The sequence below is a fragment of the Balaenoptera physalus genome (assembly GCF_965194825.1).
Source record: "Balaenoptera physalus genome assembly, chromosome: 2".
In the NCBI taxonomy this organism is placed as follows: domain Eukaryota; kingdom Metazoa; phylum Chordata; class Mammalia; order Artiodactyla; family Balaenopteridae; genus Balaenoptera; species Balaenoptera physalus.
The window spans coordinates 82,462,054-82,489,734 of NC_138883.1; the positions used below are offsets into that span (position 1 = coordinate 82,462,054).

Sequence of the window (27,681 nt, forward strand, 5' to 3'; positions counted from 1 at the left end):
ATATCCGTAACTAGACTTATTCTGGTGACCAGTTTGACATGTATAGACATATCAAATCACTGTTATGTAACAGAAACTAACATAGTGTTGTAGGTCAATTATACTTCAAAAACGGGCAAAGAAACAACAAACATAGAAAAATAGATCAGATTTGTGGTTACCAGAGGCAGGGGATGGGAAAAGGGGGGATTGCATGAAGGCAGTCAAAAGATACAAACTTATATGATCAATAAGTACTAGGGATGTAATGTACAACATGATAAAAATATAATTAACACTGCTCGATGTTATACATGAAAGTTGCTAAGAGGGAAAATTCTAAGTTCTCATCACAAGAAAAGAAATTTAAATTTCTTTAATTTTGTATCTATATGAGATGATAGATGTTCACTAAACTTATCATGAATCATGCTTCAAACCTTAAACTTACACAGTATTTTATGTCGGTTATATCTCAATAAAACTGGAAGAAGAAATAAAATTCATAAGTGTAGTTTAAAACCATTATTCCAATTAACCAAACATTTTTCAAGGTTCCTTAAAAGTGCTTGGTGGGACATTCTAGACTTATAGGAAGAACAGTAAGATTTGCAAGCTAAACTTGAACCCCTAAAGAAAAACTATGGCTGTGAAATTTGTACGTTTCATAAAATGACTTTAACTTAAAAAACCTAAATTTTGATAGATTTACTGTTATAAAATCTGTCCCTGAGAGCACCAAAATCAAACAGAAACACAAAACGCAAAACCACACACACACGCACACACACACACACCAACAAAGGTAATCAATCCAAAACATAAGCCCAGGCAACTGGCAAATTTCATGAAGTGAATGGTTCCAATGCCTGCCTTTCTTTGGACATAAATGGGAGGAGTGAGAATGACATGAATTTACATTTCTCTATGCCACATGGGTAAGAAAATGCATCCCTTCGGTGCAAAGAGATTCAAGCATAAGGCACATTCTAGATAAATACGTCTTAGAGTCTATATTTTTATTATTTGATCTAGTTGTTGAAATTTTTAACTTCTTCCTTATTAATGAGGAAGGCACAAAAAAAAAAAACCCACTTTTCTTTTAAAACAACTGGGTGGACATAAGAATCAACACGGTGCCTTTTATCGTGGAGTTTATCTTCCTTCTGTTTGCTCCCTCACCTTCTCTTCACACGTCTGTTCCCCAATGCACAGTGCCTGACGCCATGTGTGGGGCAGGATCTGTGAACCCACTGAGTCTCCATGTGAGGGCTGAGCCTGTGGGCATGCAGATGCCATCCAGGAGGGCAGAGCCTCCCAAGGTCGCAGAGCCCTTGTGCCACAGCGGAGGCAGCCTCGAGCGAGGCAGGCACTGCTTTCTCACGTGAGGAGATGAAGCAAACAGCAGCACACGCAGGCCAGTAATCAGGGGCTCAGGCATCTGCTGACCTGGGGTAATCGTCATTGTTTGCTGGAAGCTTCAGGCTCCACATCTCCATAGGCAGTGCTGTGGCCATGAAGTACCAGGACAGTTCTGGCTGTACTTCTCAGGCATCTGAACTATTCAAAGCATGTTGTTAACTTTTTTTCCTCTCTCTCTTTTGATAATGGAAAAACTGGAAACAAAAGGAAGCCATCCGAGCTTCTTTAACTGACAGGTAAAAGGAGCCACTCCAGTCTGGAATGTTGAGACGTTCACCGAGGAGGGGAAAGGGTTTCTGAGAGAGCTGAGGACGGAGCAGGAGCGGCCCACTGGGCCAGCCTGTGGAGGACCATTTCCTGGCAACCGAGGCCCTGCCATTACCCTCTATTTGCAGAGGCTCTGGAGCATGGCCTGCCTGATTCGCTTCTCAGGAAAGTAACTGCAGAGGTGGATAAACGAGGGAGAGGGCGGCTGTGCAGATGAGAAGCCCAGGATGGGACAGGGGCTGGGGAGAGAGACCGTGAGGGCCCACACGAAGGCAGAGGCATGGGAACGGAGAGAAGAGAAAGAGTCACTTCTGACGCAGGAACCCTGAGATTGGGTGACGGACTCTGTAGGAGGTGAAAGGCAGGGAGGATTGTGAGTGCTTTGATGTTGCCGCTTTAAGACCATCGGATGGGCAGCAATACCATGAACTGAAACTGAAAATACAGGTGTCAAAGCAGAACTCATAGTAGTAGTAGTTGAGGTGGTGAGTTAATGAGTTACGTTTTAAGCATATTAAGATTGCAGTGTCTGCAGGACAAAGTGGTCCGAATGTTAAAAAAAAAAAAAAAAAGGTTTGGGTTAGAGAAATATGGACTTGAAAGACCTCAGAGGAATGGTGGTGGAAATCCTGGTGGGAAATCACCCAGGGGAAGTGCAGTGAGAAGAAACCAGGATGTTATCCCCATCTCGAGGAGGTACGCAAAGAAGAGGCTGGATGGAGAGGTGGAGGAGGGCAGCCCAGGAGGAGGGAGAGCCGGGAAGGTGCAGTTCCCGGGGCCGCGGAGGGAGTCTGGAGAGGCAGGGGGTGTCACCGATGCTTCTACATGGAGATCGCTGTAAACAAGGGTGGAAACAAAAGCCACCAGGCTTGGCAGCTAGGAGGTCACTGGTGACATCAGAGGAAAGTCTGAGTACAGGGGTGGAGGCCGCAGTCGGGTTAAGGACCGAGTGGGAGTTGAGCGATGGGAGATAGTGAGTGCGGACTATTTTAAGAAGTCTGTGCATCACATTTCTAACCCTATCAATGGAATGAAGGGGAGGCAGGGTTGAGAGTTTATTTTTAGGTTGGGGAGACTTGAATGTGTTTTAGGCTGAGGGGCAGGTGCCCCTGAAGAGGCAGGGTTTAAAAGGACAGGAGAGAGGGGAGATAACCGAAAGAGAAAGATTCTGTGAGAGTGGGAGGGAGGACGGGGAAGAAGAGGGCTCTGGTTCCACCGTGGGGGCAGGTACCCGGCGGGGCACCAAGACGGGCACCCCAGGTACAGCTCAGTCCTTAGAGCAACAAAATTTTTTCAGCAAGGAGTATTTAATCACTGGCCTTGTTTAGAACTGCTGGTACGTGGAGTTAATAAAAAGTAGACCAACTCTTGAGTCTGTTTTATTATGGTTTTAAAATTCTCTGCAGACCAGACATCCAATTATTACCTGCACCTCTCATCACGTGGACCCCTCCCAAGGCTGCACCCTTGGAATGCCACTGAAAACATGTCCTCTGAGATGAGAGGTAAAGGTTTACGAGTCGCTTTAGGGAAGAGATTCAGTCTTTACGGCTTTTATGTTTTTTTCTGTGTGCCATGAGATGAAAAGGGATGGCTGAGGAGAGTGGTAAAGGATGAGAAGAGCTACAAAGCATGACTCAGTGCCAGGGACCTGGGCTTCAAGGTGCTAAACAGTCTCAGCCCACCTACAGCCCACAGTGTCATCCGTCATCAGGGAGAGGGAGAAGGCAGCCGTTTTCTCCACCCAACTCCATTCACACCCCAAAAGAAGGTTAGAATCCAGCAGGGTTTGCTTGGCACGTAGCCAGTGCCTCTGCCTGAAGCAAAAAGGCACCAGCAGACTCTCCAGATGCTCTGGCATCAGGAAGCTCTCTTCAGAACCTGGGGAAGGCTGAAGAATTGCACAGGAAAGCCAGAGTGCAGTTTATCACTTGAGTCAGGCTTGCACCCTTGTCAATCTGCATGGGATGAATATGAATTTTGATTAATCTACAGGAAAAGTGTTTTTCACTAGCAAGAACTAACAAAGAAGACTGTGTTTGCGTGTTGATTTCTTTGGCCTCTTCCCAGAGCAATCAGCATCAATAACATTGCCTCGCCCAACAGAAGATACACACACATACATATGCGTACATACATATGTACACACACACATGCACACAGACACGCACACCATTCCCTGAAAGGACGTATGAACCCATTAACCACTCACGGTTATGCCAAGCCAACCAAAGTGAAAGCATCCTTCAAATTTCAAGATACTGCTGAACGAATCCCATTTGGGGACTGCCAGGCACTGTGTTAAAGGATATAGAGTGATAACTTTCTGGAGCAGTTCAGCAGAGGAAATGAGAATTCGGTGCATGGTCAGCATGACTTGCAACAGTTGGTTACTTCGACACAGGTTTCCGTCTGCATCTGAAAACACAAAGAGCAGCTTCTGAGCGAGGCCCCAGAGAGGAATTAGTTACCTGGTGGGACACCTGCCAGCCCCCCATCACTCCCGGTGGAAGACCAGAGTGCGGGCTCTGCAGGCCCAGCGCCCCGCCCCCACTGACTCTAGCACCACACATCCCTCCGTTCTTCGCTTCTCTTTCTCCTCCTGCTGCATTCTCCCCACCCCCAAGTGTCCATTTTGAGGCTCATTAACCACGCTGCCGGAAAGGTGGTAGAATCGTGGGGAAAGGATAACGTTTGCACCGGTACATGCGAGTCTCTGTTGAAAGCAGAAGCAGATCCAGGCTTTGTGATGCCTGAAAGGCATATAACGGGGGAAGGAGGAAGTCCTTTCTGGGGTCAGAGGGAAAAAAGTTATAGTCTTAACAGATTACAGTTAAAATACCTTACTCTTGCTAGTTTTACAAAAACATATGACCATATGAATACATTTCTAGGGCCGCCCCATGGTCTTGGAAAGGGGCTCATGCAAATGAGGGGCCCTGAAATGTAAGCTTCCCTAGTTTTACGGGCAATGCGCTCTGGATGGGAATAAAGGAGGAAGAATATGGGCAAACATGACTTTTGGAGATGATGGGTGGGTTACCAGTACCCATGATGATCTGTATCAGAGATCATGGTTAGCTCCTTACTTGGGTTTTCCAAATCCTGCTGGTACCAAATAACAAGATGCATTCCATACAATGGCATTGGGTGCAAAGACTCCCCCTGGAGTGGTTTTCAAAATCTTTTAACATTTACGGCATGAAGTGTTAGGGGCTGTGCTGGTTTTTCACTGCAGATCTAGTCTCTGTCCTTCACCATGGACTGCATCACCAGGCTCCTTACTAGCCAGCTTCCAGTTGGGTTCAGCCATTGGGATGCATCGGCAAGAGATGGGAGGAGAGGGAAGTAGGTATTTCTTTCTCCTTCCTGCTCTGCTTTGGCACTACTTCCCTGTAGCTACAGGTCTCTTCAGTGAGTGATCACGCTGCTTGGTCCCTCTTTGAGGGCTCTAGCTCTCACTGGGATCTAATACTATATACTAATCTCCCTTGACCCTTTGCTCCTGAGGGTGGTAATGACTTCCGGCTGTTGATAGTCTCTGGGTGCAGCATCTCTCATCTCTGTAAGTAGTCCCCCATCATTAAAGTGTCTTCATTTAAACAAAGCATGTGAATTCTGTTCCCTGCTGGGAACTTGAATGATTCAGGGGAAAATATCAAATGAAAGAATATACATGAATTGTTTTATCATTTGCTAGCTCTTTAAAGCACATTATACAAAAGGGGTTATCATTTTCATTCTTTCCAAGTGTACCAAATGGTAAATGAAGGACATAGTGCATTTGGGCTCAGGATTCAGAAGTTCTGGCTCACTCGCAAATAATGAGTTAAAGTCATAGTTCATTGAGAAAATATAAGCAAACGTGACAAGATCGCTCACCTTCCCACCACCAAATCCACCAATTTACCCGCATTCTATTACTCTTACTGCCTGCCTTCCTCTATTACCATGGAAGGCACTTCACAGGTCAATGCTTCCACTGAGCTCTGGGTCTCCTTTGTCTCAAGGACACTGACACTGTCTTTGTCCACGTTCTCTCCTCCAGTATCAACTTTCCTCTTTCTCTCTCCTGGTTTACTTCCACTGGCATTTAAGCACACCCCAGAATCTCCTATTTAAAACGAAATGAAGTAAAACAAAACCTGAAACTCTAGGCACCTCTCCATTCTGTTCCCCTTTTCAGCAAAACCTCAGTCATCAATTTCTCATCTCCCATTCCCTTTCATCCATACCATTTTTGACTCCTACCTCTCTTATTCCACAAAATCTTTTATTTTCAAGGTCTCCAATCTTTTATTTTCAAGGTCCACATTGCCAAATCCAAGGGTTCATGCCTCTGTCCTCATCTTACTTTATGACTTGAGTTGCATTCAACCCAACCCAACCCAAGCTGACAACTCTCTTCTTCCTGGAGCACTTTCTTCGCTTGGCTTCCACAACATCACACTCTCTCAGTTTCCCTCTCCAGCTCTTGTTCTGTCTCCTCTTCCTTTGCTGAGCTTTTAAATGTCACTGTGCTCTGTGGCTTAGTCCTCCCACTTCCTTTTTCTCTAACAATTTTTAAAGTCTAAAACTTTTTAAGCTTTAAATTTAAAAAATTTAATTTCTTTCTTCTAGGTAGGGGAATTCATCTAGTCCTTTGGCGAAAATACCATTGATATGCTCATGACTGCCCAACAGATATCTTCAGCCCTGAGTACCGAATTCGTGTGTCCCACATCCTACTTGGTGAATCCACGTAGATGTGTAATTTCTGACTTAACTCATCCAAACAAAATTCATGACCTCTCCCTCCCCTAATTCACTTCTCCTCCATTTTTCCTCATCTCAGGAAATGGTACCACCAGCCATCCTCTCAGTTACCCAAACAAAAAACCTAGGGGTCATCCTTCATTTCTCACTTTTCCTCGCATCCAATCCATGAGCAAGTCTTGATTCTACTTTCAAAATATGCCTCAAACCTCTCCATGTTTCCCCATCCTTGCCATCATGCTAGTTGTAGCCATTACCATGATGACCTAATTGACCTCCCTGTTTTCACTCTGATCCACCTACCCACAAACTGCTCTTCACACAGCAGCCAGGAGTGAGCTCCTAAAACCCATAAATCAGGTCATGTGCTTAATGCGCTTCAATGGGTTCCATTATACTTGTAATAAAACATGGACTCCTTGCTACAGCCAACAGAGCTCTACATGTTCTGGCCCCTGTTAGTCTCCCACTTCATTTCATACCATATTACTCCTCTCTATACCACTGTTTATACCTCGAACCCTCCAAGCTTATTCCTACTTTGCGTTTGTTATTTCCGTTAATGTGGCCTTTCTTCCCTTGGCCCATTCATGTCATTTATGTCTCAGTTTCAACGTCACATCATCAGAAAGGTCTTCCTTGAACTACCTAAGGTAGCCATGATCCTGCCTGAGTTTCTTCACAACACTTATCAGTGATCTGAAGTTACCTTTTATTATTTGATTTTTATTTTCTGAGTCTCTGCTAGAATATAAGCTTCATGAGACCTGACCTTGTCTGTTTTTTCCACAACCATATCTCTAGGGTCTAGAATAGTGCTGATACATGACAGTTACTCGTTAAACACTTCTTGAGTAAATGAGTGAACTACACCAAATAGGAGACCCCTTAACTTTTCATGTATCTTTGGATATTGAGTTTGCTTTTTTCATCAGCTATTTCATTAATGATATATAATATACACATATTTTCTTCTTGGCCACAGTTTATAAAAGGAACAAAGTTACAATTTGATAAATCATTTTTAAGAAGTATTCATCTAGCCTTTTATAGTTTTATAAATCTTTCATTACTTATTCTAAGCTTATACTCTGGTGAGGTGGGGTTAGTACTGCTATCTGTTTTCTGGCCCACGTAATTTCTGTAATATTTTTTTCCTGACACAAAAATTCTGCATAACACCCCAAAATTCAGTGACTGAAAACAGTAATCTTTTTTTTTTTTCCTCAAGTGTCTATAAGTTGGCTAGGGGTTGGCTGATATAGGCTGGGCTTTGCTAGGGCTCCTATCCTACATGCCCCCCCAACTTCCCTGGACCAGTGGGCTAGCCGGGGTATGCTCTTCTCATGGTGATGGCAGGGCGCTGTAGGGCAACTGGAAATATCCAAGGCCTCTTAGGCCTAGGCTTAGAACTGGCATGCTGTCACTTCTGCTTTATTCTGTTGGCCAAAGAAAGTCACTGCTGAATCTCAAGTCAAAGGGCAGGAACCTCAAAGTCATATGGAAAAGATCACTGACACAGAGAAGGTAAAATTGGGCGAGGGGGCAATAACACGATCAAATCTACCACAACTACACAGATGTAAGTTTTCAAGTCAGCGTCTGACAATATAGTTTTGATAATGCACCTTTCCTCACAGAATTATACAGTCGTGCTCCTATTCCCGTACGTTACGGTACAAAGCAGGAGAAACTGAAATATATTTGTAGGGTATGCATTAGAATGTTCCTGGAGTTATGGACACAGTCGCAGACTTATTCAGTATGAATAGAATCTAAGACTTGCTATCGCAATTGTTCTTTGTGGCTGGCTAGCATCCTTCCATGGATGCTCATATATTAGGGAAAGGGGCTTAGGAGTGTCCTGGGTGAGATGAAAACCAAGTCACATACAGAAGGGTTCAAGGACCCAAATAGGTTTACCATGGAGAAGACTCAGTAGAAATATTAAAATTTTCTTCAAATATTTGTAACGTTAACTGTGGGAGAATGTTTAGACTTGTTCTGTGGGGCCACAAATGGCAGAACCAGAGAGGATGAATAGAAAAAGTTATGGGAAAGAGAACTGGGCACAACACGTGGCAGAAAATTCTAACCATTAAGCCTGCCCAACAACGGAAGCATTTGCATCACAGACCTCTGTATTCAAGAGGAGGCTGGGGAGGGACATTTAATTCAATTTTTGTAATTGGCATTGCACCTATTATTTACTGAAGTCCTACTCAATACCAGGGGCTACGCTCAGCACTTTAACGACGTTATTTCTAATTCTCACAACACCTCTGCAGTGTTGGTACTGCTCACAATTTATAGCTGAGGAAATCAAAGCACAGAGAGATTAGGTCATTCGTTTTAGGTCAAAGAGACCATGGGTGGAGGAGCTCAGGATCTGGCTCCTGGTCCGTTTGATTCCAGATCCCCAGCTTTTTCCAAGACACTGCATGACCATTTGTCAGGATAGGGAATTCAAGTATTAAATGGGGGGAGGGGGCTAGAGTAGATGAGTTTTAAGATCTCTTCCAGTCCCTATAGGGCTACAAGTCTAAGAGATGCCACTGGAATATCGGATTGGAACCAATTAATGCACATTTGAAAGGATAGCTTTTTGCATCTGATGATTTCTGAAAAACTCTCACATGCCTTGGTGGATTGATAGTGATCATTCAAGTTGGCTTTAAAATAAGAAGGGTGCTGTGCCTAAGATTCACAGTCACGGTCATTCTCCACTTTTGCCTTGCACCCCCTCTTCCACAGAGTCCTGTGATGGTCCCCCAGTACGGCGTGTTAATCCCCACGTGCTCTGTGGGAGGGCAGGCTGGCATACGGTAAGGCCAGGAGGGCATGTCTCGGCACCTTGGTTCACAACCCCCTCGTCGGTGCCCCGTCTTCCACAGGAGAACTTCCTGGCATGTTCACTTGCCCTCATTCCCGCCACCACCTCTCCCCAACTCGAGCATCGAGCTCCCTGCGACCTCATCAAGGATGCACTCCCCTCCCGCCCTCATCTCACGGAGCAGCACTTCTTCCTTCTTGAGGGGAAGAGCCTCCCTTTCAAAGTCAGATTTCAAAGTGGCTGGTCAAGGGGAATCTACCTTCCAGACTGCTGGATTTTATTTTGATAATTTGATATAATTGCTGTAAGCTGATTTAAACATTTCAGTGAATAATTTAATTTTGTTTGCAGCTTTAGGCTTTTGAAAAATGTAGGGTGTCATACTAAAAATTCTAATAAGTAAAATGTGCAATGCATAATAAAATGTGCACATTTTCTCATTACCATCTGCTTCTCCTTCTACTTCAGGGGGAGACTTCTTTAAAGGGTTGAAACCTCAGTGTGACATAAAATGCCCATCTTACGTACTCCATCACTCAACCTGGGGAGCAATGTGTGCTGCTAGGGAAGTATGCTAGTCAAAGATCCACCCGACCTGTGGACCATTTGTTCCACAGAGCAAACAGACAAGCCATGTGGAGAGTCATTTCTCTGTGAGCCAGCAACTGGTTTTCCATCATTAGACTCAGTGCTGGCGTTAGCTATGCTTCATGGAATCACAGAATCTCAGGGTGGAAAAGACTTTAGCTGTCTTCCACTTCAACCTTCTAGCCGTTGCATTACTTCCTCCTAAAGGCATCACAGGTAACTGGCTGACTAGGCTCTACTTAACACCCTTCCAACGAGAGGATACAGCTCTCTAACTACACTATAGAGCAACTTTCATTCTACTTCAATTAAAAACATTTTATAATTAATCGACTCTGTGCAAGGCACTGTCCTAGGTACCAAAGGAGATATGAAGAGTTATAAGAAAACTCTTGTCTAGTTGGAGAATAAGACACACACCCAACATACTTCATAATATCAGGCAGTCAATGGTAGAAGTGAAACCCGTGGAGATCATGCTGAATGGTGGCAAAGTTCAGGGGAAGGAGAGATCCTATCCAGTCGTGGGGATTCAGGAAGCATCTCTTACCATCTGCAGTGAGGTGACCCAAAGCTTCAGGATTCAAGAGGCCATCTGGTCTAGCCCTCTGCCTCTCAATCTGCCCACAGACTCTTTTCTTCCTTTCTGTGGTTTAATCTTAAATAAGCTGCTTGCCTCCTAGAGTGATGCCCTGCTCCCTGATGATGTGACTCCTGTGACAACAAACTTGCAAATGGCTGCATTCGAGGCACTGCATCTTGCTGACGAGGGGTGGGGGCAACTTTCCTACAGTGAAGGCTTGTCTGGGGGATGAGGCAGGAATGACTTGCTGCAAAATGGACATAAAACATGTCCAACACCAGAGAAACTCCAGTACAGAGTCCTTTCTTCCCCTTTGTTTCGGTTTCCATGGAAATCCCTTGATGTGCGAAGGGATTTTGTATGTACCAAAGACAGAATGTCAGAAATTGGTATATTGAGGGTAAGCAAGCTATCAGCACTGGGAGGGAATCACACAAAAGAACAGGTGTGTTGAAACCAGGGGCCAGAAAATGGTAATGGGAAAGCTAGTATCAGAAAGCCACGGGGCAGGTTTGGATCCAGAGCCTAGAGCAGGGCTGCAGCTGCTAATGCAGGTCAGTATCTCCAGTAACAGGAGAGGCTGGATTCAGGCAGAACCTGACAGATAACACACAGAGTTGTGAACGGATTACAACACGATGAATGTTCCAAAGAAATAAACCCTACTTGACAGCAAGACTATTACACTCATTAGATCCTGTCTGGAGAGTGCAGAAAAATTGACAAGCTGAAAATAAGTTTACTGGTTTGTTGGTCTGGTTTTTTAGGGCCAACAGCTGCAGCTGGGGTAGGAAGTGCACGTGAAGAAAGAATGTGGTGACGCGCACATACTTTGACCTCTTAGAGCTTCTACTACCTGAGCAGCTTACAACATGTATCGGCAGCACCTTAATCTTTTTTCCAACCAGGAGAAAGCAAGTGATTTGCTAAGGACGGAGTCTCGCTTCACAGGGCAAGCGTGAGAACCCGCGTGGCTGCCACTGGGGATGCACTGGTAAGAGTTTCAACAACAGCTCTCCTGGGGGGGTGAGGGGGACCCTGATTTGTAGTGTTTGCAGATTTCTGTGGTATTAATACTCCCACTGAGGCCAATGCCGAGCCACCAATATGAAGTCAGACGGTGGAGCTGGGAGGAGATGCTTGCAGTCAGCTCTCAGCACCACGCTGCCGGTCCCGGGGTCGGAAGGGCGGTGCCTGCTCAGCTTCCGTCCTACCTGGCACCTGTTCCCAGGTGCTCCCAAACCCGCTTTCCTCCTCACCCCACTCCTGATCTCACGCCCTCTGGGCCTTGCCTGGTGACTGACTGACCAGTTAATCCTGGTGATCGCGTTCCTCGGGAGGAGGGGAGGACGCACGGGTGAATCCTCTCAGATGTCTGCATAACCCTAACCCTAACTTCTTGGAGTACTTGGTGCTCTAACCCAAGGAAGAACATTTTAACGTAGGGTGAGAATTCGGGAGAAGGGAAGCTCCCAGCCCTCATAAATCTAAGCCCCGCTCTGGTTCCCTCCGGGATAACCTGGTATGTCATACCCGGACCCATGGCGGGGGGCCTGCCACGTGAGTGAGAAAGTGGAGGTCTAGCTGGAGTATTTTCTGTTCCTTGGCACGGCACACTGTCCAGGAGCTCTGAATATCTTGGTGACAATTAGCTTTAAATTACTTATTTGCACCGGCTGGGGGGCACCTTGACCTGGACAAGACGCAGCCTCAGTTTAACCGTGAGCTGCAATTTCAAACTTCTGCAACAGGCCTTTAACCAGCGTCTCACCCGAGTGGGTTAGGGCTGGGCGGACCCACCTCTTCTCTCTGAGGGTGCTGACAGCCAAAGCCAGGGACACAGAGAACAGAAAAACCTGCTCATCGACCCCTACGTAAAGGGGGTTTGGTCTAATCAGGCTTCTCTCAACTCCTGTCCCAGAGAGGCTGACCTGGAGGCGCTTAGTGAAGGGAAGGAACTGCATTTGCTCCTGTTGTGCTATTGGATTTATTCACCATCCTGCTGGGCCAGGGTGGTGGAGTGGGAGGTGGGGCAGGCATTCAAGTTGCCCGGCATCTAGATACACACAAGCGTGCACACACAGCTGTCCCTGAAGCCCCCAGCAGCTGGAGAGCCACTGCTCTCCCTGGACGGGAACGTCTGAGAGCAAGACTTTGTTTTCACAGCACTGAGGCTCAACGGACAGAATCACCTGTGCTGGGCACCTGAGTCGTACCGCTCTGCAAGCAGCAGGCACCGTGGGCACAATTTTAAAGAGGAGGACTGAGGTGTCGTGCGTTGGCCATGGTCTAGGGCTGGTGAGTGGAAGGTCCTGGACAGGATCGGCCCTCTGGCCCCCAGCCCAGGGCTCCTTCCTTGGCATCTACCTCTCCTCAGGGGATTGCTGGGAAGTCAGTGGGGTAAGGCCTAGGCGTACTGGGAAGAGCCCTGACTTCCAGCCGTGCATGCTACAAGGCTAAACCTCTTACACCCATATCTCCTTTTTCTCCCCAAAAAGCCCTACACCCACATACCAACCCTGCCCTTCTCGCTGCAGTCACGGTACAGACTAAAAATCTTCCTGGAGACCCGAACCCTTAAACCCACCACTTCTCATGACATCAACACAAAGGCTGTTACTGGCACCATTTACCTAGGATGACTAGACCCCAGAGAGCCTGTGGCCACGTGGGTGAAAACACCCAGTGCCCTGAGAGCTCACAGCCCCCTGAGCGGCCCACCTCCCCCTCTTCCTGCAACAGAAGCTCCACTCCCTCAGCCAAACCAGACGGCAATGGGGACGGTCCTCCCTGCGCACGGCTTTGCTTCCAAAGCGTGAAGCTCTATGTAAAGGATGACCTAGATTTTTTGGATGAGCGACTGCAATCTATAAATGTCTAACCATGCGCACAAATTGCCTAAAGTGAAAAAGAGCTTTCAGCTCTATTGCCTCTGCTGAGCAAGGCCGGGGCCTTCCTTGGGGACTGCAGCCTCCATCCGGACCTGTCACGTCTCAAGAATCAGGGGTCTGAGAAGTCGTGAGGGAAGCTGTCCTCTTCAGTTCTGCAAATTGGACACAGTCCCGAGTGTGGAGGTCGGCGGGTTGGGCCGGCACTGAAAGACAAGGGGCGGGAGGAGGCGCGACGGGTGTGGGGTAGGCCCGGTGATGGACTCTGCGACCCGGTGATGGATTCTGGGACGAAGCCGTGACCTCAAATTCTAAGAGCTGTTGTTGGAAGGCGGCACCAACTGAACACCCCGGGCAGGTGGCCGCTTCTCCGGTGCCCACCTAAGTCCCTGGGAACAATCGAATTGTCCAGCTGGGTAGAGAAGCTGTGATCTGAGTCCTTGGTGAGCTGCTGTCAACGCAGCCCACTTGGCTCACACAGTGACCGTCCCCCGCACAGCACCACAAGGGTGTGCCCGGCGGGGGGCGGACAGGCAGCAGGGCCGCGGCTGAGCTTCCCGAGGACATAGAGAGCTGCCCACAGGTGGCTGGAGGGAGGCCAGCACAAGGGGCGCGGACCCAAGACAAAGACACAACACAACAGGGAAGGGAATCTGGGGCAGCGCTCGCTCCACTCTCTCCTTGCTTACTGGAGCGCGTTCCTATCACTTCCATCTTGTCTGTTAAATCCTGGGCCTTTTTTTGCATATTTGTTGACAGGCTGGATAGGAATTAAGAAGCAACTCAGGGAACTTTCCAAACACTGACCTAGTGAAATAACACAAGGCCTGTCTGAGACTTACTGGTTAGCCACGAACTCAGCCTTCTTCAGAAAGTTTTTCTCAATATTGATTTGATCCTAACAGACCTAGACGCCTAGATAATCTCGTTCCGGTGCACAACAGGGCTGAAGCAATTGGTGTACGTTACCATAAAATGGCACTGCCCCCAACGCTGTCTCACCACAAACTGTGCTTTCACCGTACAAACTGTCCTTGGCTCATTCTCTGCAGTGAACAGGCCTGGACAAAAGACATCACACCATCACGTATGGTAAAAGGACTGAGTAAAATCTTCTGTAATCAGACAGAAGTTATTCTGAAAGTCTCCTCGCCCCTTCTTTGGTTGTAGTTAGGATTAGATTACCTTTGATTAAAGACAGAAAAACGCTTAGTAAACTGGGAAGCACTGTCACAGGGGTGAACTGTTCTTATTTCTCTTGCTGGATTTGGAACACTACTTTGCTCCTGCTAGGCTTTGGTTATTCCAGAGTGGAACAATGATTTTTCATGAAATACTTCATTATAACCACAACTCAAAGAGGGGCTCTCCACGCTGGTCTGTCACACTGCCCGTGCCAATGAGACCAGATGTGGCTTCCTGCAAGCATGGCTCCAATCCACGGCAGAGTAAGTAGGGGCCTTCCAAACTTCTTTCCAGTTCTAGGTTCTAAGTGCAACCCGCCCCTCAGGTCCTCAAGACAGAAGGATTTCTCAGGGTTTACTGAGGTGCTAGAGAGAAATCTGCATGAGGACCCAGGAATGACTCTGAAAGAGAGAACTTCACAGTTGGGTGAGGAATCTCTTATTAACTGAAGGAAAGAAAAAACTGCCCTCTACTCAGGAGCCAAGAGCCAAATCAGAAGGGGTTTCAAAACAGCCCAAGTCATGAACTGGTGCTGTGTCACCGTCTTACAGAAACAGCCAAAATGCAACTGAAACTCACAAAGTGGATACCAATCAGAAGATGGGAAGGCCGGGAGCACCATTTGGTGTTCTGCCGGAGGAAATACAGCATCTGACCGGAACAAGTGAACTACATTCAAAGTCCAGCCTGACTTTCTCTCCCTCTCCCGCTGGCGGTCTCTGTTGCTCTCCTGCTGTTAAACATACACGGAGTGCAGTACCAGGCCCTGTTCCAAGAGGGTCTTCACATGTATTAACTCTACGAGGTAGGTGGTATTGTCATAATAGATGAAGAAACCGAGGTTAAAAAGGGGGTAAGGCAACGTGCCCAAGTTGAGCTAGTAAATGGCAGTCCTGGGATCTGAACCCAGGCTGCCAAGCCCTGGGATAGCTCTGTCATTTCCGAGCCTCGATTTGCTCATTTGCAGAATAAAAGCTTGATAATATCTTGCCTCCATCCCTCCCAGCAGAGAAATAATCAGGAGATCAGTCAAGATAAGGAAAGCACTTTGATATCTTTTGGGGAGAACAAGGTCCTGCACTAAGTCCAAACCACTGTGATATCTGGTTGACTGGCGGGTCCCAAAGATCTAGACTGCCTGACAGTACGGTAGTCACGTAGCACACGAAACCTCGCGCCACTGCTGAAGTACTAACAACACGCATTTATTAGGGCCTTCGCTCCTCGCACGTTAGCTTATTTGAACCTCACACCAACTCTGCAGGATGGGTGTTATTTTTACTATTTTACAGACGAGGTAACGGAGTAAGGTGAGGTGAGCTGCTTAAAGTCACACGCGTGGTGAGCGCCTGACCTGAGGCCAGGTCTTTCAACTCAAGCCCGGCCCTTTCCACCGTATCCCACTGCCGCTCAATCTGGGTTGAGAAGAGTAAAGGCACATCCTTTCCATCTCAGCTCTGGAGGGTTTCTGGTGCCAGCCTACCTGGGAAGGTACTGAGCATCCCTGGTGCTTGGGTGGGCTAGGCTATTGTGCTGATAGTTGTATTTGTTTTTTCTGTTTTGTAGCGCAAGGACCTGACCTAAGCTTTGATTGCTGAGGCATCCATTTCAAAGAGGCATCCTTCAAAGACGGCTATCTTTCAAATAAACACACGGCCAGCCACAAGACCAGATAAAGGGCCAGGCCACCTCCCCGCACTGAGGCTCCTTGGTTTTAGACAGCGTGGTTGATTTCAATAACTGACCATTGGGCTACTTGTTTTTTCCTCTCCTCATGCTTTAAACTCCTGCCCTTATGCTTTAAATTCACCAATAAAGACTGAGCCCATCAAACATTAGACCCACCCTCGACCCCAATATACTCAGAACCCCTGGCCTGCGTGCCCTTTCTCTTTCTTTCTCTCCTCTCTCCCTCCCCCCACCCCAACCTTGCTGTGTGGCCCTAGGTATGCTGTGTAATTTCCAGGTCTTGTAAGCAATAAATTTTTATTTTTCCAAAGTTTCCTGATGGTTATTGCTGAACAGTATCTTGTAATCATAATAAGAACCATAGTAAGAACCATCTCCTTTTGAGATGGGCACAAAAGAGCCCTGCTATAGGCATTCTAATTTTCGTCACAGCTCTGCAGGGTAGACGCTGCTGTTTCACACATGAAGAAACAGACTCAAGGGAGGTAAAATAACTCATCCTTACCACTCGTTTGTAGTCCCACAGCTAGGAAGCGGCAGGAAGGGCCTACAAATTATTGTGCTGGTTATTTTCTCATTCTGAGTCCAGGGCTGTAGTCTCTGGCAGTCCTGCACTGCCTTCTAAATGGGGATCCTCCGAGGATAAGGACACAAGTTTGCTGACTTCCCGTCAGTTCCCTGCAGTCTCCGGTCCCCTGCTGTGCACATTACAATGGGGCCATTTCTTTCACCCAAATCACAGGACAGTAGTCCCCCCTTATCCACGGGGGGTACATTCCAACACCCCCAGTGGATGCCTGCAACCAAAGATAGTACCAAACCCTATACTATATACACCATGTATGTCTCTTCCTATACCAACGAGTGGGTAGAGTCTACACTGTGGATCTGCTGGACAAAGGGATGATTCATATCCTGGGCAGGAGGGAGCCGGATGGTGTGAGAGTTCATCATCGTACTCGGAATGCCGTGCAATTAAAAAACTAAAAATAGAGTTACCATATGATCCTGCAATCCCACTACATATATCTAGAGAAAACTCTAATTCGAAAAGATACATGCAACTCCTTGTTCATTGCAGCACTATTTACAATAGCCAAGACGTGGAAGCAACCTAGATGTCCACTGACAGATGAATGGATAAAGAGGATGTGGGGGGTGTGTGTGTGTATACACACACACACACCCCGGAATATTACTTGGCCATAAAAAGAATGAAATAATGCCATTTGCAGCAACATGGATGGACCTGGAGATTATCATACTAAGTGAATTTAAGCCAGACAAAGACAAATATCCTATGATATCACTTATACGTGGAATCTAAAAAAGAGTACAAATGATCTTATTTACAAAACAGAAACAGTCTCACAGACATAGAAAACAAACTTATGGTTACCTAAGGGGAAAGGGGAGGAGGGATAAATTAGGAATTTGGGATTAACAGATACACACCACTATATATAAAATAGATAAACAATGAGGATTTACTGTATAGCACAGGGAACTGTACTGAATATTTTGTAATAACCTATAAGGGAAAAGAATCTTAAAAAGAATATATATATATATATACACACACACACACACACACACACATATACATATATATGTATCTGAATCACTTTGCTGTACACCTGAAACTAACATGATATTGTAAATCAACTCTACTTCAATAAAAAAAAAATTAAAAAACACAAATTTAAAAATATCCTATAAAAAAATAAGAAAATAAAACCTATGAATTATTTACTTCTGGAATTTTCCATTTAATATTTTCAGACTGCAGTTGACCTTGGGTAACAAACTTCAGAAAGCAAAGCCTCAGATAACGGAGATTGCTCTGTATAAGAACAGATACTGACTAGTAGCCAATGATAAACACAAAGCAGTAGCAGTGCATTTATTGAAAGAGTTACATGTCTTTGGAAGAAAGATGTATGTAGAAAGGATTTTTATGCCTGAGATGTGAGGGGATGCAGGGAGGTGATGGTAAGGGAATAATCACAGTTTTTAAGAAGAAAGGGTAAAAAGACGAATCAAGAAACTATAAGGACAAAAAGCAGGACCTAATGTTCAGGCTCTTCTTTCAATCTGTGTTAACGCCACTGGCATTTAATTCCATTTACAGATCTAGACAGAGCATCCCCTTGACACGGTGACAGTCAGAGATTCCCAGATATCTTTAAGGGTCCTGAAATTTAATGTCATTGTGCAATAGAACAATTCTCCTCAAGTGAGAAAAGCTTAGACTACAGTTCAAAAAGCCTTCCTGGGCTTGCGATCTAGATAAGAATTGCCAAAATATATCCACTGAAAAACTGACATTTTCAGGACTGAAAGGGTAAAGGGAGATGCCTGAAGAAACTGATATCCTGAGTTTCTGTGGGATCTAATAGGTTGATGCCAAGATTTCTTCGACTTGTGTCCTCAACTGATCAGCAAGTCCTTGGTCAGCCCTGGAGCCTGCTCTGAGCAGAGCAGAGTAGGAGGGGATGCCGAGGGCAGGGCCACCAACCCCACACGGCACTGAAAATACCACTAAACAGCTGGACACGCCTGAGCACAGCACTTTTCACCTTACACAGTACTTCCACATGCTTGGTCTCATTTGACCATCACATCCACCTTGTAAGGTGGGTAGGGACACAGTCACTTTGCAGATGAGAAAGGCACAAAAACAGGGCTGATGTTCAATCTGTCCAAGTGGCATCTGTGTGGACTGATGGGGTCTGTGCCGTACCAGTTACTAAGTATTTTGAATATCACCCTGGATGAACAACTGGCCCGTGGATAATACCACCACCAGTGGGATGGGGATGGTGTTCCAGGCTTGGATGTTCTCATAACAAGTCCAAGGTCTTTGTTCTAAGAGAGCTGTGCCTAGTAGTGTGGGGAATGCAGAGATAACCAGGGTCCTGTCCCAGCAACTGTCCAGAAGCTGCCGGCTATAATATGGTACAGAACACAGAAGGGCCTGGAGGGAGGTACAAACAAAACACTAAGGCAGTGTGGGGAAAGGGGAAGGCTAGATTTGACTAGAAGAAATGGCTCAACCTTTATGAAGAGGTGGCATGAGGTGGGTCTTGAAGGAGGGGTCAAATATTGACAGACTAAGATGGAGGTAAAGACATTCTGGGTGACGGAAGAAATGGTTTCTACTCTTGGAGATTAGAGAGTTAAAAGTATATTCAGGAAAGGATGCGAAGTCCAGTTTGGTTTAATTAGAAAGCATTTGTAGATAGGAAGTATGAAAATGTGGATAAGGGTCACAGTGTTGGGGACCTCATATACCAAACTGGGGAGTTGCCCTTACTCTGATCTTTACTTTAAAATTCTGCAAAAGCAGATGGTCTGTCTACAGAAAGAGGAAAGCAGCACCCTCTCACCTAGCAATCTTTTAAAACTGGTTATACCTTACAACCCGAGCCCTAAAGGCTCTTTTCAAGGTGGATCATTTCTAAAGAACCTAGTACCTTATTTTAATTTCTACTTGCATCTTTTCCCTAACTGCATAGCTACTAAGGGAAGGTTACAGAGTGGGTGAGTGTGTGTGTGTGTATGTGGGCATGTGTGTACACTTACTGCTACAGTGAGATCATATCAGAGCATGAAATAAAGGTTGGTTTTTGCCTAACACGACTAGTTTTGCTGTTATTCAGGAAGCTCAGTTACTTGAATTGATTATTTTTCCTCCCACACTTGGTCAGCATTAGTATCTTAACTCTCAATTTCCTTCCCTGTCAACATCCTTCCCAGACTGCTTTAAAAGCCAAGGAACCATACAGATGGCCATCTATGATTACAAGACAGCAATGACTCTAGGGCTTCCCCCATCTGTCACAGGGATGCTGGATCATCCAATTCCAAACAAATTCAGACCCCCAAATGTACAAGAAGTCAGCAAGGATGGGGTATGAAAGTTGGCAAGGCTTTGGCTTCAGCTGCTTGCTCAGAGTTTGGTCACAGTGGGTCCATATCATTATTTCATCTTTGGCCTCTCATGTGCACCAGCTGGCACATGTGTCCCTGATCCATGCTAGTGATTTAGGTAAAATGAGGATGCTGTAGCCAGTTTGAATAGGTATAGGGCAGGCTGTGTAGTAGGAAGCACTTCAATACTTTCCCCACTTGGTGTGTTTTCCCCCTTTACCTCTCACCTTTCCACACACCTGGTCACCTGTGGAAACCATAGGAAAGATCTTCCTGTGTTAAGGTGTTGGAGACTTCAGTATTCCTCTGGTCATATTTGTATAATAATTGTCACTCTGAGAGGAGATAACATAATGAAAAAAAATTCACAATTGGTAAATTTTGGGGCTTTAGTGGGTGATTTTTTTTTCTTTTTCTAGTGAGGTGGTCTTAATTTAATGGAGAGTTTCAGGAGAAAAAAATCAAAGGTTTTCTATCCTAGGGTGCATATGTTCAGGCTTACCCAGAAGTAAATGAATATATTAAACCTGACTGCCTTTTCAAGACCTCCTGGTTAGCTTAAAAATAAGACGAGACAAAAAATTAACCAAACGACCTCCCCCCAAATAGATCCCAAGGTCTTATCTCATACCTATTGCATCAAAATATTCAGGGATGGACATAGAATTTGTATTTTTAAAAATCTCTCCAATGATATGATGGTCAGTCAAGTTTGATTAGACTGCTTTAGACCACTTAGTTTATTCCGTGCCCTGGGGTAGGTCTATAAGCTACTAAATGACCTCATGAAGACATTTCCAATTTCAGAAATCAGTGGTGAGGTCTTTCAGTCGTTTTCAGGGCTAGACACAAGGGAAGTACTTAACAAATAGGTGATTTGGTGCCAGCGTTACAGACTCCTGGGTGGGGACTCATGAAGCACATCAGAAATCAATGTGGGGTGAGCCAGAGGACCACGATCAAAGGTAACTGATCTGGGCCACAGGGAGCTTCCCGTTGTACATCAGTAAAGCTCCCCTCTCCCTCGGGCTTGCACAGCCATATTCTTAGGGGATATTTTATCCCTGAAGCCGGAGACCAGGGTCCTTCACACTCTCCAACATAAAGATGTCAGTTCTCCTGGGGCCTTCACAGGCTCTGCTGATTAAGGGTCTCTGCCTGTGGTGTCTGGGCACTCTTCTGTCTCCCCCCTTCCCTGGAACCCTGGGAAGTGTCCACTGAGGTCTATCACTTTCCAGGCATTAATGAAGGGGCACCAAAAGCTCAATCCCAGGGATGACCCTGCTGTACTTTGTCTGGCCAGGGGCATTTTATCCAGGATATGAAAACAAATCATTTTCCCTTTCCCACCATCCAACTCTTGGGCCTTTTACCACTCTTAATATTTCTGCCAGAGAGAGGAACCATAAGGGGATTGAACATTAGTCATTTTATAGTATTTCAGCAACTCTGGTAAAACAACTGGAACAGACTCACAAGTATGATTAAAATGAAATGTGTGGGCTCCTGGGAAATTTCAATGAACCCCTCTTCTACACTGGCATGGTCTCATGAATTAACGTTCAAGTAGTCTGCCATTTCACCTCTGTAGTTCGTGGGGTGTTACAAAGAGTATTTCACTAGCAGCAGGTCAACTGATTAAATAAGGATGTTCTTGGCAGGGTTTTATTTATCTCCCCACCCCTGCCCAATGACCATCAGAAGGGGGCTCTGGTTTCTGAGTCACTAGACATTTGTCCCTCAGATCTTGGCCCTCACATATTTGATCACACACAATCATAGAGGAACCCAAAGGATTAAACCAGAGATGAAACAAAAGTTAGTCATCTTCACTTGCTATCTGGTAGGCCTTGAAAATCTTGGCTTTGCCTTCTAGCAAGCTCTACCACATGGGAATAGATTGTGAAAAGACGTCCTCTCACTTAAAGTTCCTACAGAAGAAATTTCTACCAGTTTTCTGCTAGCCAGTTTTGGTGTTTGTTTTTTGAAAAAAATTTTTCTATCTTACTGAGGTACAGTGGAAAGCACAAATTTTAACATATAGTTTGATGTCTTCTGACAAATACATACATCCTTATAACCCAAACCCTCTCAAGATCTAGCATATTTCTATGACCCAGTAAGTTCCCTTATCTTCCCAGTCAGTTCCTCCAACTCAGCCTGCCATAAAGCCATATTTCTTATTTTTTTTAAATCATAAATTAGTTTTACCTATTTGAGAACTTCATATATTGGAATCATACAGTATGTATTTTTGTGTGTAATGCTTCTTTCATGAAGCAAAACATTTTTGAGATTAACAAATGTTGACTACATCAGCAGTGCATTCCTTTTTATTGATGAGTAGGTATTCCACTGTATAGAGTATTGTTTATTCTTTCTGATGTTGAATGATATCTGGGTTGTTTCCAGTTTTGGATTTTTATGGCAAAAGCTGCTATGGACATTCTTGTATAAGTCATATCATGGGCATGTTTTCCTTCCTCTTGTATAAGTGCCTAGGAGTACAAATGATGGGTCATAGGGGAGGTGTATATTTATAAGAAACTGCTAAACAGTTTTCCAAAGTGATTATATCATTTTACATCCCATTCATAATGTTTAAGAGTTCGAGATGCTCCACATCCTCACCAACAGCTGGTGCTGTCAGTCTTCTGATTTTATTGTTTCCATTTATCTGTTGAGTTATTCTTCTGTTTACCTTACTCTGAGTCCTTCAACGTATTTATAATAGCTGTTTTAAATTCCCTAGTTACTAATTCCAACATCTGTGTCAACTCTGAGTCTATTTCTCTTTTTTTCCTTCAGGTTATGGGTCACATTTTCCTGCTTTTTAAAATGTCCTGTAATTTTATATTACATGCTGGGCATTGTGGATACAATGTTTAGAATTTGGATCATGTTAATTTATAGACACATTTAATTTACTGGAGCTTTAAACTCATCCTGTCAAGGCCTGGATTTAGGCTTTGTTAGGGTGGCTCAAGAGTAGCTCTTATTCTAGGGCTCTAGTACTCCTACCCCTGTGGTGTGGTCTTTTCCATGTCTCAGCTGAATGCCTCAGGTGTTATATCTCTCCATTCTGGCTGGTTCCAAACTGCAATATTTCCCAGACTGTAAGACTTCCTCTGACTCACAGACCCCCAGTAACAATTTGGTGGCATGGAGTCTTACCATATTTGTACACAGTTTAGCACTTGGCCAAGGACAAAAGAGATCCCTTCTTTCCAATACCCTACTCCACAAATTCCAGCCATCCCAGAAGCCCTGAACACAAACTCTGTATCCTCTGCCAGGCAAGATGCTGCTCTCTGAGTTCTAGTCCTCTGTACAACAATTTGTATAGTGCCAGGAAAAAGCCAAGATAAGTTTTGAGGTTACCTTATATCTTTTCATTTTATCCCTAATCACAAGTCTGTCCTGTTTTCTAATACCTAAAAATAGTTGCTTCAGACTTCCCTGGTGGTCCAGTGGGTAAGACTCTGCACTCCCAATGCAGGGGGCCCGGGTTCGATCCCTGGTGGGGGAACGAGATCCCACATGCATGCTGCAACTAAGAAGTCCACATGCCACAACTAAGAGTCCACATGCCGCAACTAAGAAATCCGAAAGCTGCAACTAAGAAGTCCGCATGCCCCAACTAAAGATCCCACATGCTGCAACTAAGCCCGGCTCAACCAAAATAAATAAATAAATAAACAAATAAATTTAAAAAATGCATGTTAAAAAAAAAATAGCTGCTTCACATGTTAGGTCCAGTTTTATAGTTGTTTACAGCAGAAAAATAATTCCAATACCCAATAATCTATCTTGGCTAGAACCGGGAGTTCGTGTTTTGATATTTAATATGTGTATAAATGGGAAGTCCATTTACTCTGTATCTGTCCTCTGGGAGGACATATACATACTAACTCTTCTACGCATAACATTATCAAGACATACATATGCTTAACACTGTTAAGACTAAGAAGAAAGGAAAAACCACTAATTTGTCTTCTTTTCAGGTGCTGCCATCTTATATCTTCATAGATTTTATTTCTATATCATTCCTTAACTATTTATCTCCTCTGTACTCTTTCTAGCCTTCCATTCCTGTCTTAAAACCCAGAGACTAAACCTAAATTTAATAATGCCCTGCACTCTAGTGCAGGTATCTCCTGATGGTGTTCTAGTCCCTAATTTCAGATGTTTCCAAGGCCTACAGGTATCTTGTACTCCTTCTGTGCTTCAGTTATATGAAATACCTGTATTCCTTCAATAAATTCCGTAAGATAGTTCATGTTGGATTTCTGTCATTGTCCTAATATTTTGAAAAATGAGGGAATTACGTTTTGGGGTCTTATTCACTAAACACCTATTAATATAGCTCATATTCATGTAAAATTTAAAATTATAGTACTATGTACTAGGTTCATACCTGCCTGTGTCTATTATGACAACATCCGGTAATTTTTTTGACACAGCCATTTCAACCAGATATCTCCATCCTGTATCTCCAAGATGCAATTATGCACCCTTTGGCAGTTTGCATTATTAATCTGGGAGGATGATAGACTAACATTCAAGTCTATAACCCAACCCTAAACCCTAAATCCTAACCCTAACATTCTGATTATCTACTATTTTTGATTTATCTATTTTTGATTATCTACTATAATGGTATTTTGATAAAATTTTACATAAATGATTTCTTTCTACTAAGATATCCACTTCACAACAATATAGAGGATATGTATTAACTTTCATGTTGATAGAAACTGAGTCTCAGAAACATTAAGAAACTCGCTAAGGGCAAAAAGTTCTAGCACTATGAGTAGACCTCATAATTCAATCAGGGTATTAGTCCCTTAACCTGGAAAGTCTATTTCTATTAAGGTAATCCCAGATTACTTTAACTTTTTGAGAAGTCACATGGCACTATAGGCTCATATTGAATTTAAAATCTACTAATATCCTTTGGTATTTTTCATAAGATGACAATTACCCTAGTTTTTCTCCATCCAGAATATATATAAAGCAATATTATTACATTTCAGCACAAGACATTTATTCCTATTGAAGTGCTGTCCAAGTTCTTTGCTCTTCCTTATTGATCTTCCTGAACTTTGATTTTCATCTAATGTACTTATTTCCATCAGTGTGTCTAACAAAAACATAGATTGTGTTTAAGTCTGATGAAAATGTCCAGAGCCACTCATAAGTGTTTACACCTGCAGAACGACATCCACCCATACCCGTGTCTGTATGTATACACTTTGAGTATGATTATTAACCAGCTCTGAATCTGTCTATCTGGATCTATATGTAGCCTATATTTGCCCATCCAACATTTACTGAGCATTTACTTTGTAGCAGAGCCGTCAGTACCCCACCCACATACTCTCAGGCCCTCCCATTATAGTGTATGCCCGCCCAACTTCCACCTGCCTGAGGGCTTCCTTTGGAGGTCCTTCCCATCCCCACCTGTACGCAAGGTAGCCCAGACATGCTGGAGAAAACATGCCGGAGAATTAACACCTAGAAGCAGCCCTTAACCAATGACTGGAGGTACTTGCCATATAAATACCCCAGCTCCTTTGCCTTCGGTAGGATAGTTCTGAAGTCTTCTACCTTGATTCTAGAGTAATAACCCACTTGACAATGCACCCTTTACAAGCCACATTCCCAGTTTTTTCCTAGGATCATCTTCCGAAGTAAACTATTTGTATTCAAATCCTTGTCTCAGGATCTGCTTCTGAGGAAACCTAACTAAGACAAACATTTAATTTTCACCCAAACTAAAATGACCTTTAAAACCTTTCACCATTATTATCTGTTTTGCAGATGAGAAAACTGCAGTAAAATAACTTGCCTGCCAACATTTGGTAAATGGCAGAGCCAGGAGTGGATTCCAAAGACTACCATTATGCGTGGCCTCCCATGGCCTCCTCTGTAATCTGCTCACTGCCTTCTTGGGATCACGACCACGGCTCTATCACGACCACGGCATTTCCCTGATCAAAACTGTGTGTGTGTGTGTGTGTGTGTGTGTGTGTGTGTATGTATGATGTGGGGTGGGGAGGAGAGTATTACATTCTCTCAGTCACATAACTCCAAGTCCTGCCTCTGATAGAAGGGTTAAAGATTAAAGTCTGCAGTTTTTTTGTTTTGTTTTGGTCTTTCTGGATACCGGGAATTCAACATCTCAGTGCTGAAGCAGGGAGTGGGCTGAATGTGATGTGGGATGTCAAGTACAGGACATGAATAAGGTATTTCAGTGCTGTGCAACCAAAGTACCCTATGTTTATTCTTGACTTTCCTCTTCCCTCTTTAAGACAGACATAGCACTCTATTTCATCACCCAAGAAAATTAGACTAGATTCCTTTGAATTTTCTGGAATTCTTAATCATCTATTTTTCTTAGGTTTGAGAATACTTTTCTTTTTAAGATCTCAACATGGAAAATTATAAGCATATACCATAGTAGGCAAAAACAATGTAAGGGACCTCTATGGACCTATCTGGCTTCCACAATGATCAGAACACGGCCAGTTCATCTATACTCCACTCACTTCTCCCTCCCATATTACTTAAAAGCAAATCCCAAACATGATATTTCATCAGTAACTATTTCAGTATGTATTTTAAAAAATAAGAACTCCTAAGAAAAGAAAAAAAAAACCCAATGCGTCATTAACATGCCTCAAATAAAATCGATAGTAATTCCTTAATATCATCAAATATCCATTCAGCATACAAATTTCCAAGTACATATAATTATATAATAATTACGAGTATGCGTGTGTGTGTACATTTAGAAAACAGGTTCACATGTCATGACTGGCTGAAATGTCCCTTAAATCTCTTTTAGTCCAGAGAATCCTCCTCTATCTTTCTTGCAATTTTCAGGGCATACTTTCTCAGTTAACTGAAGCTAAGTCCATCTCGGGCAGATGTTGGTGGTTGCTGACCGGGTAACAGGACTCTAAGCCACTGAGGGCAGAGACGGCGGGGGAGCCACAGGCACCGTAACTGTGGGGAATAGGTCCTTCCGGGTTTATTTAAAGCAGGAGAAACCCAGTCACCACGCGCTCGGCTCATCCTTGGCAATAATTGAAGACAAAGTCCAGCAGCCAGGAGTGTGGGAACTACAGCTGTCTTCTGGAAAGCAACACATCAGAAGCCGGAGTGACTCACTGTGTGTCTTGAACTACCTGGGAGTGGAGGGAAATGGTGAACCCACCAAAGGAGGTTTGGGTGGAGTAAATCTGGAACCCAGGATGCAAGTGAGCTGGCGAGGAAGAACGGGGGAAGGGAGCATGAAAACATCCCTATGCATCTGGCATTAAATAAGTGAATGCAAAATTAACCAAAAGGATTAACTGCTCACCAGACTTAAGGATACTCTGTAGTCTGTAACTACATTCTAACAAGATAGACTCATAAATCATAATGCTGGGACGTTTCTTGGCTTCCTAAATGTCCTGGGTGCCTCCTTTAAATGGGGCTCTTCGCAAGATTACAAAAACAAGTCCTGGGGGGACAGTGGTTCACAGACATCAGTGAAGGGAAGCCAGACA

General features: G+C 44.4%; 1 protein-coding gene and 1 long non-coding RNA gene across 5 annotated transcripts in view; one reads left to right on the forward strand and one right to left on the reverse strand.

Annotated features, from left to right (window-relative positions):
- RASGRP1 (RAS guanyl releasing protein 1) overlaps positions 1–27,681 on the reverse strand; it is a 78,707-nt gene that overhangs the window by 35,790 nt on the left and 15,236 nt on the right. For all 4 annotated transcript variants that reach the window (XM_082442959.1, XM_082442957.1, XM_082442958.1 and 1 more), the window contains exon 3: positions 3,981–4,086. In XM_082442959.1, coding sequence (XP_082299085.1) covers positions 3,981–4,086 — 106 coding nt within the window. The remainder of the gene's footprint in view (positions 1–3,980; positions 4,087–27,681) is intronic.
- On the forward strand, positions 4,095–17,369 carry LOC309651109. The gene is made up of 3 exons (XR_014257930.1): positions 4,095–11,421; positions 12,594–12,725; positions 12,926–17,369. It is a non-coding gene; the product is annotated as an uncharacterized lncRNA (long non-coding RNA).